General features: G+C 36.0%; 1 protein-coding gene across 2 annotated transcripts; it reads left to right on the top strand.

Annotated features, from left to right (window-relative positions):
- Positions 1 to 4,040: 4,040 nt before the first annotated feature.
- On the top strand, positions 4,041 to 12,929 carry LOC130461937 (uncharacterized). Of its 2 annotated transcripts, XR_008921991.1 has the most exons (6): positions 4,041 to 5,219; positions 6,898 to 7,115; positions 7,243 to 7,310; positions 9,063 to 9,295; positions 9,398 to 9,477; positions 12,339 to 12,929. XR_008921991.1 is itself a non-coding variant. In XM_056830249.1 (4 exons), exons 1-4 carry the CDS (start codon positions 4,105 to 4,107, stop codon positions 7,932 to 7,934), a joined length of 1,926 nt encoding a protein of 641 aa, XP_056686227.1. In that variant the 5' UTR covers positions 4,041 to 4,104; the 3' UTR covers positions 7,935 to 8,406. The 2 variants fall into 2 exon arrangements, 1 of the variants encoding a protein (XP_056686227.1); XM_056830249.1 differs by lacking the exons at positions 9,063 to 9,295; positions 9,398 to 9,477; positions 12,339 to 12,929 and adding an exon at positions 7,410 to 8,406.
- Positions 12,930 to 15,633: the final 2,704 nt, after the last annotated feature.

Raw genomic sequence — 15,633 nt, 5'->3', positions numbered from 1 at the left:
AGTTAAGTTAAAATGCCTAAAATTTAACTTTATACATGTAAAGTTTATTTTTTTTGGATTTTTTTGGATAAAACCACATTTTAAAGTTGCAATTTTTGAAATAACCACCTTATATGTTTTTTTTTTTAAAGAACCACTTTAAATTTTCTTTTTTTATGAAATCACCACCAAATGGTAACGGACATTCATACTTCCGTTAGTGGGCCCACAACCAACGACCATATTCTTTTTCCCTCCTCTTTTCCTCCCTTCTTCCTCTCCATGAACCCTTCCTCCATTAACAAACCTCTCTCGAAATTTTTTATCAAAATTCCACAAATTAAATCTATTTCTCTCCCAATTTTTCAAGTACAATTCATCTGCAAGAAAATTTCGGCACTTCCCCCCAATTATCAGCATGTAATTTGTGCTAAATTAAAATTAGGGTTCTTCAATTGTAGAATTTGGGGGTTTTTCAATTTGGGGATTTAAACTCAACTGAAAGTTTAATCAACCAAACGCCCAAATTCATAGTTTAATCAACCAAATTGCATCAATTTCAACAAATCAATTTTTTGGGGTTACCAATCAACAAAAGAAGAAATTTAATTACTAATTAATCAACAAATTCGAGATTGGAGTTATAGTTTAATACTTTAATCGTCCTTTCCTACCAATTAAAGCACACACATGGAGTTTCCTACCAATCTGGATTGACATGAATGAAGCTTCAAATTTCATAACTTCTACACCTACACCTGGATCTACCCTTGATAATCCACCATATAAGATAAACAATTCTGGAGGTCATGTACCTATAATCAGCAAGACTATACCAGGAACAGTTATGCACTACGGTAATGTAACGGATTATAATGTCCATAACCTTTACGGGTTTCTTGAATCTCAAGCCACCCGTGAAGCACTCGTTAAAACCAGCGATGAAAGGCCGTATTTACTTTCAAGGTCGACGTTTACTAGTTCTGGGAAGTATACCGCGCATTGGACTGGAGATGATGCTGCAAGATGGGATGATTTGCAGTATTCTATTCCAACTATGTTGAACTTTGGAATTTTTGGATGCCAATAATTGGAGCAGATATATGTGGTTTTGCTGAAAATACATCAGAAGAGCTATGTCGTCGATGAATTCAGGTAAACCTCTATCCTTTTAGCCCTTAGAATTATGTCATAGGCTTTGACAGAGATGGAGGAGAGAGAGATTCGAATTGTGGGGTTGAGGTTAAAAAATACAGAGAATAAATGAGGGGGGAGTGTGAAGAGCAATAATGAGGAAGAAGAAATTGGTTGGAAAATGAAAATAACAGTAAAGAAGGAGAAGAAAGAGAGTATCGAGTGAAAATGGAGGGAAAACAAATTTTGGTCGTTGGTTGTGGGCCCCACTAACGGAAGTTTGGATGTCCGTTAACATTTGGTGGTGATTTCATAAAAAAAGAAAGTTTAAGGTGATTATTTTAAAAAAAAAACATATAAGGTGGTTATTTCAAAAACTGCAACTTTAAAAGGTGGTTTTATCCAAAAAAATCCTTTATTTTTTGGTGATAATTTTTTTATTTGAATACAAATTATTTCTTCAAAATCACATATACTGTAAAGTATTATTTAACACTTTTAACATGTTTATCTATCAATTTTTGTTTATAATATAAAAGTTAATCAAAACATGTTATAAGTTAAAAATATTAGGTAAAAGTTAATTTTCTTTTTGACATACTCTGTATAAGAGTACATGGGCACAAACAGGGATTTCTTTGTGTTGATATAAATAAAATAAAAAGTATAAATAATATTTATGATTTAGGACAGCTAATTTTTTGTTTGAGGAAAATTTAGACAGGTATTTTTTAATGAGAAATTTACGACAGCTAATTAAAAACAAATAATCCCGTTGACAACATATTCGTAAGAGAAGAAATAAGGAAAGTAAGCAACAAATACCTAATTTTACAATATTGTTAAAACTTTCCTAATTATTGATCGATCCCATAATTTTTTTTTTGGTCCAATTAAATAAATGACATGGTTAAAACATACCGTAGATACTTTTATGTTGACAACTAAAACCAAATATTCCCGTTGACAAACTTTTAACCTAAGAGAAGAAATAAGGAAAGTTTCCAAAATTTACCTAAAAAAGTTTCCTAATTATTTCTTGCAAATTAAATTAAACCGACTACAAATTTAACCTAATAGAAGTAACTTGTCCTTAAATACCAACATAAACCAGACATAATTCTTACAATATTTTCTGAAAGTTAATTCCATCAAAAACAAATACTTTCTGAAAATTACAAGTATATTTCTTAGCTTTCATCATCTTTGCTAAAATCTTCTTGAATCGATACAACAATGGCGGCTATTATTTCTCATAATTTCATACAACCTCATCAACCAATTCCATGTTACCCTGTCCCTGTTTTTCCTGTTCCTGTACCTGTTTTCCCTGTTCCTGTACCTGTTTTCTTACACCCGTATCATCGTCAACACATGGTGCACTCATACTATCCTCCTAACAAGTTCATGTATTGTCCTACCACTCGGCCTCGAATGATCGACAATGGCGGCGTTAAGTATTATCCTAGCCCTAAGCCTCAACCTCGCATCATCGACGATAACGGCGTTAAGTACTACAGTGAAGATAGTGATCATGAAGTTGTTGATCCTTACAACTTTACCATGGCAGAGTGTTTGGGTAGTGTTTATAATGATGTTTGTTGCACTGATAATGATGATCAAGGTTATCGTCTTCGTAATGCCGCCTCGAAGAAGAAGAAGAAAACAGAGCAGAAGAAGAAGAAGGTTAATCGAATCAAGTGAATATATTCCACTGGATGTCTGCTAGATTCTAGTTCAATTTCGCATGACCTTAATTAGTTTTTTTTTTAATATTGTATTAATTAGTGTAATTGCGCAATTACGCAGATGGGTAATGTGGAATTTAGCCCTTAATTCCTTTGTAGGCAATTCATATTAGAACTCTGTTTATGGTATTAATCATATTACTCCGTATTAGTTACTGCAATCTATTTTGCAATCTATTTTGATATCCATGAGATTTATGAAAAATTTTCTACTGTTTGTTTAGTTGGTCGGTTTTATTTCTTGCAACTTTTTACATATCTATTTTAATATTTTAAAACATAAGAATTTGCATACCACTTGTTACCATTCTGTTACTAATATTTTACCAAACAAAGCATAAATATTTAATTTAAAAAACTTATAACATTCTTAAAACTCACAAATCTTCAACTCTTATATCATCATCATTATTTAATCGGCAACTTTTGTGTAAGACCGCCTTACCGGAAAGACCACTTTAGTTGCTTAATTAATTGGTTTAATTTCTTAACTAATTGATTATATTGCTTAATTAATTGATTCAATTGCTTAACTAATTAATTCGTTTGCTTAACTAATTGATTTCAGTGTTTAACTAATTAGTTCAAGTGCTTAACTAATTGGTTCCATTGCTTAACTTATATAATACCAAAGTGGTCTTTTGTATAAGACCTTCTTATAAAAAAGTTTGTATTATTTAATTTGCTTAAAAAATATACACTAGTTATTTTTTGAAAGAAACTCAACACTATTATTTAATTTAGCAAAAACGCCCGGAATTTTTTTTAAGGGACAAGGTCGGAGGGAGTACATGACGAACATACTTAACATACTACTCCTAAGATGATTGTGGGCTTGACCTAACTGACCCGACACAAAAAGGCTTGGCCCCACACACACAAAAAAACACGATGTGACACAGACATAAGTCGTAGGCCGACTTGTGCCCATGTTTTTGGAGAAAGCACGGCGATAGGCTTAACACGACGGCCCGACCCAACCGAGGCAAGGGCACATGGGCATGAGCCACTTTTAAAATTGGCCCGGCATTGCCCAGTCCGTTACATGCGGAGTTAGCGTAGGCCAGGTCAGTTTAGGCCCACGACCCGTGGGCTTAGCCCGAAGCCCGGCAAGCCGCCAACCATCTTTACTTACCCCTGTTAGAAGAACAATTTATTAAAATCCCCGCTAAACCCCAATGTCATTAGTTTGTCTGATTGAATTACCACAAATCTCCAAATTCGAACAAAATTTCCAGTCATTATGGTCGGAAAGTCGCCGAGGTGTACTCGCCAGAAGGTGAACTGGTCAGATCTCCGTCAACCATTGCTTCAATTGATCATCAAATTCCTGGGAAATGATGTTGACAACTTGCGCCGTTTCCGATCAGTCTGCAAAAAATGGCGCAAATCAACCGCTTTTTCAGTTCCCGCTTCCATCAATAACACCTGCTTATGCTCTTCAATCATTCTCCTCCGCCCCCGCGGTGTCTCTGGCACTAGATGTACGCCGTGGATGGTGTTTTCTGTCAAGATCTCCGAAGGTACTAATCTCTTTTTCCACCCTTTCTTTGGTACTCCTCTCATTAATATCCCCCAAAACCTCGATTTATCCCAATTCCACACTTCCGAGTTGGACATAGCCTACCATAAGCCTGATATCGGCGAGATTGATAGCCTGTTGCCATTTTTCAGCCCTGAGAAGTTAATGTTGTTACAAAGAATGCCCGATTTCGATTCCAGAGGGGTTAAATGTTTATCTATTAGAAAAGGTCAAGTTTGGGATGAACAAACTGATGATATTGTTAATTATTTGTGGAGGATTTGTTCAATCGACCGCAAGGGAAACATTTATTCATTTTTCTTAAGTAAGAAATTTTCAGTTTCTAAAACACTGTGTTGTAATACTGCTTGTTATGAGATGGAATTACATGAAATGAGATATCGAAAACGGCTTGTCACAAGCTCCCCATCTTGTAAGAATTTGTATTTGGTGGTTAGGAAGAAGGAAATGTTCAAGGTTTACGAGTTATCTGTGGAATGTTGGTCATCACAGTCATGGAATTGTGTTGAGGTTCAGAGCTTTGGGGATGAAGATGGTGGTCTGGTGCTGTTTGTCACTAGAGAGTACATTTTCTTTGCTTCTGCTAAAGAATTCCTTGGTTGCCAATTAAGGAATTGCATTGTTTTCACCTATGATTCTTTCCCTCCTTATTCCGGTGTTGATTTGGAGATACAAGATAAGGGTATGATTTACATATACCAGCTTGGAGGAAGTTCTCATGTTTTCATGCCCATTTCGTCTTACCCGGGTTTCCCTCTTCATCTTTGCTCACCTCCGTCTTGGGTTTTTCAGGCCCCCCACTCAAAATCCCTTAGGCAAGTAATTTATGGTAGTGATTAACCATCAAGGATCTTCTGTTCCTGTTGTTTTAACATGTACTGTCCTTCAAATTTTGAGATTGTTTCCACACTTGAAAGCTTTATGGAGTTATATTTTTTGTTTGGAGTAGCACTTGAGAAATGTGTCCTATGTTGCACGGAAATGGAACTTAGAAATGGGAAACAAGTTAACAGAAATTCTATTTTAGGTTTTAGGAAAGTTGGAAACCTACAAATTGAATTTACAATCAATTATTTTGTTTAGAAATAAAGTTCTAAATGGTTTTAACAATAATGTATAGATGAAGAGTTGCTAGGTTGGTTTTCAAGGCATGAAAGTTATTTAGGGGTAAGAATTTGCTAGTCATATTAAAGGGGCTTCTTCTGGGTTTTCGAGTTTTATCAAACAGGAAACTTGATCTATATGAGAGTTTCTGTGCATCAAAGCTTGTCAATAAGCATCTTTTGTCCCGAGGGTTGTGCACTTGTGCTTGTTAGTTTGTTAGAGATATGTTACATATGCTGTAGTATTTTTCAAGGATATTGGCCTTGTTGGTTTGAATTAGAGACACTGCCTTTCCTGTTTCCCCTCATTTGGAACCTTTTTTTGGTAACATAGCTTGTTTATTGTTTAAGACCTTCAGTTCATAAAATGTTTAACTAAAATATCTCTCCATACTAAAACTGAAGAAACAGAGAATTTTCTCTAATCATCCATATCTTGTAGTTTCAGCTTGGAGGGATATTTTGCTTATGTATATTCAAGATGATAATATGTCAATATCTATTATCCTAACCCATAGAAACACAGCAGATCGGACTCTGACTAGCAGGAGAACAGAACTGCAACATAGCTAATGTAGTTTGTTGTAATAGAATCTCTGAGCTAGTCTTCTCTATTTAACCTTCTAACTGAATTTGGAATTCCAGGAGCTTGATTGACAAGCTTGTTAACTACCTTTGACTTGGCTGGATTAATCTGGAACCTTCTGGACTTGATTGCAGCCGACTCAAGAAATTTGCAAGTCTGCACAAGCTGTTGCTTGAGCTGATTGTTGAGCTTGAGTTGGCTGCACCAACTTTTGACCTGATATGGCAGTGTCACCTGCTTCATTCACTCCAACTGATATACACCTTATTGTTTGTTGCTATTGGTTTCTGTTCAAAGATGGTAATAATGTAGGGTGTAGTTGTCTCATAAGATGGCAATAATGTGGGATCTGTTTAGGACTATATTGAAAGATTTGTTTTGGATGTCCACTAGCTTAGATAGTAAAGTCTTGAGGGGTGGTACCCGGATCGAATCTCGTCTACACCATTTATCGGCTTGTCCTGTGTGGCTCTCTTTTCACCCCAAAAAAAAAAAGATTTGCTATGCATTTCCTTTCCCATGTAATTTATTATGTGCTGCTGTTTTGTTATCAACCATCTTGTATGTTGCTAAAATCGGCTTGCACAACAAGCACTTTATTATTTGGAGATAAGATGTTTGTGAATAACTAGTAGTGCTATAAAAAGAAATGGATGCTTCTTTGGAAACAAGAATACTTTGGTATGACATAATCATATTAGCTATGTGAAGTGAGGCCGGAATGATAATTCTATTGTTTAACCACATGTTTTTGTCATGTGAAGAAGATTTCTCAAATTTGAAGTTTGATGTGTGTTTGTGAAGGGTGGCTGACAAGGGAAAGAAGGAAAAGAAGCAACCTTTTCAAAGCTGTCAAGATGGTGTATCTTTGCTAGATCGTGCACAGCATGAGTTTGCGCCCCCAGTTGAACCTGAACCTGAACCTGAGGCACAGACCTCTGATATTCCTTCTGTTTTTGTAGATGAAAATAACACTACAGGAACTCCTACCGTGAATGCTCTAAATCATTTAGCTGACGAAGGTAATATTGCATCAATCTATAAATTTTTTGAGGGGTTGCATCAATCTACCTAAATATGTCTGAAATCAGACATTTCCCCCTTCTTAGAATTTGGGATAAACACTGTTACACTGTTCTTGTTCATTAGGTCCGGTGATTTTGAGGGAGGATATCATACACTCTGTATCCAGGGCTTCTATAACCTCTGTGAACCAGGTAATAATTAAATCTCCCTTATCCTATCATTTTCAGAATTTCAGTTCATGCCACTTGTAGGACCTAGTACGATATTCCTCTTTTCATTCGTTTTGGCAGAGCAACAGAAGTGATAGTTCAACAATCAAATTTGAAGGACTTGATATAAAGCCTAGTCTAGTCCCAACATTACAAAAGATTTGGTCAAAGCATGGGAACATCATAGAGAATAGCCTCATGTCTAATGGTGATATGAAAGCTAGGGCGCTAGAGTCACTTGCTACAGTGGTACTCATTCTTGAGGGTAACTCAGTCAGGTCCCTGAGTGATTGCCAAGTTGATTATTTGAGCTCTGCATTGTCTGACTTGAAATGTATTCGCTTTGAGGTAGACTGGCTAGTCCCTTTTGTTAAGAAGGCTGTAGGACTATACAAAAACAAGCCCTTGATTGAATCTTTGAACAAACTCAGCCAATTAGACGACCAAGCCATTGAACGCAGAGCACGTCTGCTTGAGGAATTAGCTAAACTTGATGAGATGCGAAAAGAACTGAAAGAAGACCAGGCAAATCTGACTAAGATGATTTCTTTTTCTGGAGAAGTGGATTTGGACTTGGACATACCTTTAGGAGGGGGATTGTCATAAATTGAATGATTGTGGGTTCTAAATCACCTAAGTGTGTTTTTAAGGCTAGGGATATGAATGTATGACCCTGTTTGTGTTGTTTCTTTTGGCTAGACAATGATAGTGTTCAATGTTAATCGTGAATTCTCATGATTTGTTTAGGGTATTTACTTGTATCGGTTATATCGGCTACTCGTAGCATAGTGCTTACCTATATGTGTGTACCAGTGTGAGTATCTGGTGTTTCGAGGATTCTTGTGATATTTGTTTGAAGGAAAGAATTGCTGTCACATTGTAACAAACAATAATGGATGTTTGGAGTTTTCTGGTGGAGAATGCCATATTAGTTGTTGGCTCTTATCAACTGCAATACTCCGTAGATAATAAGTTGTGTTATTATTTGGGATATTTTAGACAGAATACTCCATTTTCTACTATTCACAAAATAAACGTTACGGATATTCTTTGTTTTGTTGTGCACCATACATTAAAAAGGAGCTGTCAGTTACATAAATTTGTGTGTAAATATAAATCAAAATTTGGTTGATGATTATTATGGGTATTCAAATAATGAATGAGAAGTGGCTTTTTTTAGAGTTCAATGCGGATATTTAGTAGGGTGAAAGCACTAAAACAAACCATATTCAATTCCAAACAGGTTGTTTGGGCCTTACACTTTGGTTAAGATATTATTGCAGCAGACTTGAGAAGTTTGCAAGTCCGCATTGCTTGGACTGATTGTTGACCTTGAGTTGGCTGCAACTCTTGAGCCGATGTGGAAGTGTCAGCTGTTTCATATACTCCAGCTGACATACACCTTATTGTTGTGGTTAACTTCTTCTATAAGATTGCAATAATGTTGGATTCTTGTTTTTGCTATTGATTTCTTTTCTAAGATGGTAGTTGTCTCCTAAGATGGCAAATTGGCAATAATGATGCATCATTGCCCATCTAATTTACTATGTTGCTAAAATCAGCTAGCACAATAAGCACTTTATTATCTGGAGAGAAGATGTTTATGAATAATTAGTAGTGCTTCTTTGGAAACAAGAATACTTTGGTATGAGTTGACACAATCACATTAGTTATGTGAAGTGAATCCGAAATAGTAATGCTTAACACATGTTTTGTTTGTTTTTAACGGTCCAGAGTTGCCCGTTAAAAAGTGGAGGTCCATCAAGGAAAAGAATGAAAGGAAGCAACTTGTCCAAAGCTGTCAACACGGTGCATCTCTGCTAGAGCGTACACAGCATGAGTTTGCACCCCCATTTGAGCCTGAACATGAGACACAAACCTCTAAGATTCCTGCTGTTTTTGCAGATGCAAAGAACAGTATCAGAACTCCTACCATGAGTGCTCTAAATCATTTAGCTGGTACAAAGGTAATATTCCATCTCTCTCTATATATGTTTTTGATCAACCTATATAAAGATGTCTGAAATCTATGTAAATATTTTTGGCTAAACAGTGTTCTTGTTGATTAGGGCTCTATCAGTCTATCCAGAGATTTTGAGGGAGGATATCATGCACTGTATCTAGGGATTATATAACCTGTATAAATAAGGTAATAATAAAATCGCGCTTATCCTATCATTTTCAATCATCCGAGTTCTAGGACCTAGTATGATGTTCCCCTTGCATTCTTTTTTTTTTTTTTTTTTTTTTTTTTTGGTAAAAGAGGGCAGGAAATTAGATTAAAATAACGAAATCATACAAAAGTTTCCTAGTAGTGGTTAGAGTTTTAGTGCTCATTTAAGTTACAGACTCATTTGCAGTTACACAACTAAGAAGTTCTTCCTCATAAATCTGATTACAACAGTAGTGGGGTTGTTGAAACCAAATAGCCTTGTTAAAATCCATCAGCTCCTCCTTTGCACTTCTTGCCAGTAAGTCGGCCACCCGGTTGGATCTTCTACCCTCGAACCGAAGGTGCATCTCTGAAAAGTGTGCCTTCAGTACCCTGCAATCACTAATAATATTAGCGAGTTCATGTTCATGTCTTGTGTCCTTTTCCAGAAGTTCTACAGCCACTTTACAATCCGAAGTAATACATATTTTACCCCATCCCCTGCCTTTTGCCATTTGGAGAGCCATTCGGATTGCATAAACTTCTGCTGCAAGAGGGTTATTCACTACATTTTTCTGGTAACCCCCTAGCATCCATCTACCTCTATAGTTTCTGGCTACCACGGCTATGCCCCCGACCCAAGATGACTTATCCCACGAGGCGTCAACATTGACTTTAATCAGACCAGGATTTGGAGGGGTCCACCTTGGGCCTTGTTCATGGGTCTGGGCGATAGAGGTAGGAGGTTTAGGCGGCTGGTTTGACAGCCACTCCCATGCACCAAAATTTGCCATTTTTAAACAACTGACCACAGATGTGTTCTCTATATTAAAGACCCATGCATTCCTTCGTTTCCAGACCTGCCATATAACAAAGGGGAAGAAAATATTCCACCCTAGCCCCTCATGTGTCACATCACTTTTCATATTTCCCAGAAGCCAATGTTCAACGGTATCATTTGCACACAAAGGGGCACTTGGGATTTTCCCCCATACTTCTTTTGCACGAATACAATGGAAAAGGATGTGGAAAGGAGTTTCGTTTTGAGATGGGCAGAAGGGGCAGTTGGGCGAGTGTATGATCCCCCTGTTTGCTAAAGTATGGTTGGAGGGTAGTCTCTCCTTCCAAACTAACCACATAAAGAATCTGATCTTAGGCAAGGTTTGGGCTTTCCATATGAGGGATAGATCTTTTTCATAAACAAATTGGTTTTGGTGTAGGTCAAGGTAGGCTTTTTTGAGGCTAAACTTGTTATTGTGGACGTATTTGGATACCGTAGTATCATTGACTGGGAAGAGGGGGATATGAGTAGCTGCTATTTGTTTTTTGATGAGAGGAGGGAGGTTAAAACTGATTTGGGGGAGTGACCAGTCAGAGTCTAAAATGCATTGATTTAAGGTGAGGCCCTCTTCATTCGGCCCAATAGGCCCATGGACAATGGATCGCAAAGTGCACTCTCCCACCCACTTATCAAACCAGAAGGAGATATTAGCCCCATCCCCAATTACCCATTTAGTGGAATTTTTAAAGTGGTCCCAGACTCCTCCCAAACTTTTCCAAATATAAGACCCTTTATTGAAGCTGTTTGGGATAGCTCTTCTTTGGATATACTTAGCTCTCATGATTTGAGAGGCTAAGTTATCCGAATTTGACACAAGCTTCCAACACAATTTCAGAAAGAGGGCCCTGTTCAAAACCTCTAGATTACGGAAACCCACTCCCCCTGCCCAAGTAGGGCAACATAGAGAATCCCAGGAGACAAGATGCACCCTCTTTGAATTGGAAGACGCATCCCACAAGAAATTTGCAGCTATGGAGTTAATTTTACCTATGATAGTTTTGTGTATAGGCAAGCATGACATATAATAAGAGGGAATAGCTGCGATTGAGGCTTTTATAAGACATACTTTACCCGCCCTAGAAAGGTAGGAAGTTTTCCAAGTACACAACTTATTTCTCACTTTTTCAACAATATACTCAACTTGGTTCTTGGTGGGTCTTTTATGGACCAAAGGAAAGCCCAGATATGTACCAAGATCCTCCGACTTTTGACAGTTCAAGTGGTCTTGGAAGAGCTCAATCATGGTGGATGTGGTATTGGGGGAGAAGATTAGTTTGCTCTTTTCGAAATTGATTGTTTGGCCCGAAACATTACCAAATAGATCAAGAGTATCAATCATGGCTTTCAAGGTTTTCTCATTCGCTTCCCCAAACAGGATGAGATCATCGGCAAAGCAACAAAAGTGATAGGTCAACAACCAAATTCGAAGGACTTGACATAAAGCCTAGTCTAGTCCCAACATTGCTAAAGATCACCAAGCCATGGAATGCAGATCAAACCTCCTTGAGAAATTAGCTAAACTTGATGAAATGCTGAAAGAACGAAAGAAAACGGGGCAAATCTATCTTAGATTATTTCTTTACAAAGGGGGACTATCATAAACCGAAAGCGTGTTTATATTATTATTAAGGCTAGGTATATGAGTTTATGACACTGTTTGTGTAGTTGTTTTGGCTAGTAAAAGTAAATGATAGAGGTGAATATTAACTGAATTCTCATGTGTATCTTATGTTTTGAGAATCCTTGTGCTGTATCAGTTGGCTTTTATCAACTGCAAGTCACATAATTATTTGGGATATTTTGGGATATTTTATTATCACATGTCATTAGACATTAGTTTATCACATGTCATAATCTTAGGTTTGTACATCTATACATGTTCTAAATATCATCTTCTATAGGGTCAAAAAAGGGGATAAAGAAAGAGAAAACAGTGTGTTAGTAAAAATGAACTATCAATTTGATATGTTATTGACTTATCTATTCTATTATTTTAAAACACAATGTTTGCATGAAGTGCCGTGCTTTTTTGGTGTCGTTTCCCGGGCCATGGCGTTGTCTTCTCTAGCAAAGATGGTACTTATTCTGGAAATACCTTGACTGATGACCAAGCTCGTTATCTGGATTTGACTTTAACTGATCTACGATATATGCACCTGAAACTGGATTGGTTAGCCCCTTCCGTTGAGAAAGCCATGTCGATCCAAAAAACCAAGCAATTGGAAGCCTCTTTGGTGGAACTTGAGAAGTCCAAGGCTAAGGTAGAAGAGATGGAAAAGAAGTTCCTTTCAATGATGGCTGAAATGAAGCAAGGTTTGGATAGGGATATAACACTTGTTTCTGACAAAATACCACCGACATTTGATCCTGAAAAATGCCTTGGTGAAGGACTGTGCTGATTTCGTACTGAAGGTATTCGTTTATGCTCATGAAATTTATAACTGTACGTTTTGTTCCTTTTTAGATTATTATGATTAATTGGCTGATAGATAATATTTCTTACTTGATGTAAGTATAATTGTTCAGTTGTTTGTGTATTTAATTTGTTATATGTGCTTGGATTTTCTAGAGTCGATTCAACTTTGGCAACTGATCAAACGAATTGTTTTAGCTTGTTTTTAGTATTAAGATTGCCATTGTTGGCTTATTGTGAGTAATTCAAGGAAGAAATTAATTTACTTGAAAGAGTTGCTAACTGATACTTACATAGTTACATATGCAATTTTAATGCAAGGAGAATAAACAGACCAATATAATTAAAATGCACAAATTCTTATTTACAATGGGTGTACGATAAATATTGTACACCAAAGTAAAAGTTAACCCAAAATGCTTAAAAGTTAAGCTTATATATGTAAAAGTTATCTATTTTTAAGTGATAAATTTTTTCATTTTAGTAAAACTTATTTCTTCAAAATCACTAATAATGTATAAAATTAATCATTTAACCATTTAAAATATTTATCTATCAATTTTTTTTTACTAATATAAAAGTTAATCAAAACTAGGTTAAAGTTACAAAGAAAAAGGTTAAAGTTATCTTGGTGTACAATAAATTTATTGTACACCTTGTGCGCGCAAGACCTTTTGATTAAAATGCAAGCTATGGATAAGTCCAAGTTCCACGTACAGTGTGGATTTTAGGCCCAATCTACTGCCAATTTTGTAATCTGTTTGGTCCAAGCATAAGCATCCTTGTGGGCGAGCACAAAATTACATCATGGACATGTGTGATGATCAAACATGATTACATAACCATGTAATATATGAGCATGATATAAAAGTAACATAGTGTTCGTTCAACAGACTCAGCCAAGTAGATGAACAGGCCGCAAAACACACACCAAACCTCCTTTAGGAAATGGATTGACATAACTCGGATGATTTTCAATAGATTTTAAGTAGACATTTCAAATGGGTCCGTCGGTTGTAAATAAATTATTTTCGGGTTCGAGTTAGTTAGGGTCGGGCTTACAAATGCTTGTTCATGGTTCAGACCTTTCGGGTTCGAGTCGATCCAACGGGTTGAGATACTTTAAAATGCGTATTATATTTTCATTATTTTAGGTATAAATTCACAAAATATGGGTAAAAATTAACAAATTCTCCTATACAAGTTTATATTTAGTCAATCCTATACAAATTCTCCTCATATTCTTATTTTATTACTATAAATACAAAGATTTTCAATCAGCCGGTTCAAAGATGGCCAAGTTCAATTGGATTTTAATCCATTACTTTTCGGATAAAATCGATTTACAGGTCATAAAATCTTGTTCAAGATCCAATATTTTCGGGTCGGGTGGATTTTTAACATATCTACTTGTAAGCCATATTACTATTTGGGATATTTTAGATTGGCCTTTATCAATTTTTTCTTTATCTTATCTATTTGTCACAAAAATATATGAACGTTATCATATTTTTTTTTGCTAGCTTTAGCATCTTACATTCTTACGTAATACTCTTCTCTCGTGAGTCCGGTCTCTTTTATACTTGCTATTCTTTTTGTGACATAAAAGTCAAAGTAGGAAAAACAGAAAAGAAGCTGAGGGAGTATTATTTCGTTTATACACGGATACGTTATCACATGCTCTTAAATTCTTTGTAATGAGTACGGAGTATATGTATACCCAACTGCAAGTGTGTATTTGGGCAGTGGGAGCATCATTAATTCATTTACCCCTTGATTATAAGAAGTTGAATATATTTTGTTTGTTACTATGGCCTCAATTAATGCTTGCTTGTGATAGTTGTAGTATCTTTAAATAGGATATTTAATTGTGTTTAGATAATGTGTATTAATTACCTAACTTGATGTAGGTTTTTCTTGATCGACCAATGACTTTTGTCTAGTTTTTTCTCCTTAATTTTTTTAACTCCATGAACAAGGCTAAACAACTTAATATTGTAAAATGGTTTTTTTTTTCAAACAACTCCTTTCGTTATTTTAAGTTTGCCCGAATTTTTATTTTAGGTCGTTTGTTTTGTGATTGCCTTATATTAAAAGTGATCATATGTGCATTATTTTACTCTCAAGTTTACTACGTATTGGGCAGACAGGTTTAACAATAGTCGATTGTAATATTGACAACTTGTAAGAATATCACAACTCGTACTTTTTTTTTTATTTTTTTTATTATTGTTTATTTCTTATGTATGGCTCAAGCTATGAGTCATTCCTTGAGCTCAAAAAAGAAAAAAACTACGAGTCATTCCCTTGAGGTAAACACGTGAAATTAAATGAAATTAACTTGGATACAAAAGATAATACAAAGGCATGTGGGCTTGGGTCTTACCTAGAGTCTGGACCGTCTTTTAAAATTTTCGATCTAATACGTCCGACATAAAACAAGCTAGTGAACTTGGTGTAGGCCAAGGACTCATTTTAGCCCAAGATACACGAATCACAGACCAGCACGGTCCACGACCATCTTTAATTATCCCAGCAAATAATAATTACCAAACAAAACCTTAAGATGCATAATTTGATAGAGAAAAGTGTTTAATTTATCCACTACCATACACCTTATTCAATGCAACTTAAACATTGTCGAAAACCTTCTCATCTTCCCAGAACTATTATTACTGCCCACTTACTCCATTTCACCTAAATCATCAACTCAAAACCTCTCACCTCTACAAAAACTAAAAACCTCCAACAAAATTTTGAAACACAGAACAGAAAAAATGGTGAGTTCCCGGCAGCATCATACTTCCTGGTCCAATCTTCCTAGATCAATCATTCACAAAATCTCGAAAAAACTCAAAACTCGAGACCAAATCCTTCGATTTAAGCGTGTTTGTAAGAA

The sequence above is a fragment of the Spinacia oleracea genome, chromosome 5, assembly GCF_020520425.1.
Source record: "Spinacia oleracea cultivar Varoflay chromosome 5, BTI_SOV_V1, whole genome shotgun sequence".
Classification (NCBI taxonomy): Eukaryota; Viridiplantae; Streptophyta; class Magnoliopsida; order Caryophyllales; family Amaranthaceae; genus Spinacia; species Spinacia oleracea.
This window is presented reverse-complemented; position numbering and strand designations above follow the sequence as displayed.

Bases quoted from the DNA above. Each gene is read 5' to 3' on its own strand.
- LOC130461937 (XM_056830249.1), top strand. From the start codon at position 4,105: ATGGTCGGAAAGTCGCCGAGGTGTACTCGCCAGAAGGTGAACTGGTCA. The intron at 5,220-6,897 runs GCAAGTAATTTA...GTGTTTGTGAAG, and splicing joins CCCCACTCAAAATCCCTTAG to GGTGGCTGACAAGGGAAAGA. The intron at 7,311-7,409 runs GTAATAATTAAA...TCGTTTTGGCAG, and splicing joins CTATAACCTCTGTGAACCAG to AGCAACAGAAGTGATAGTTC.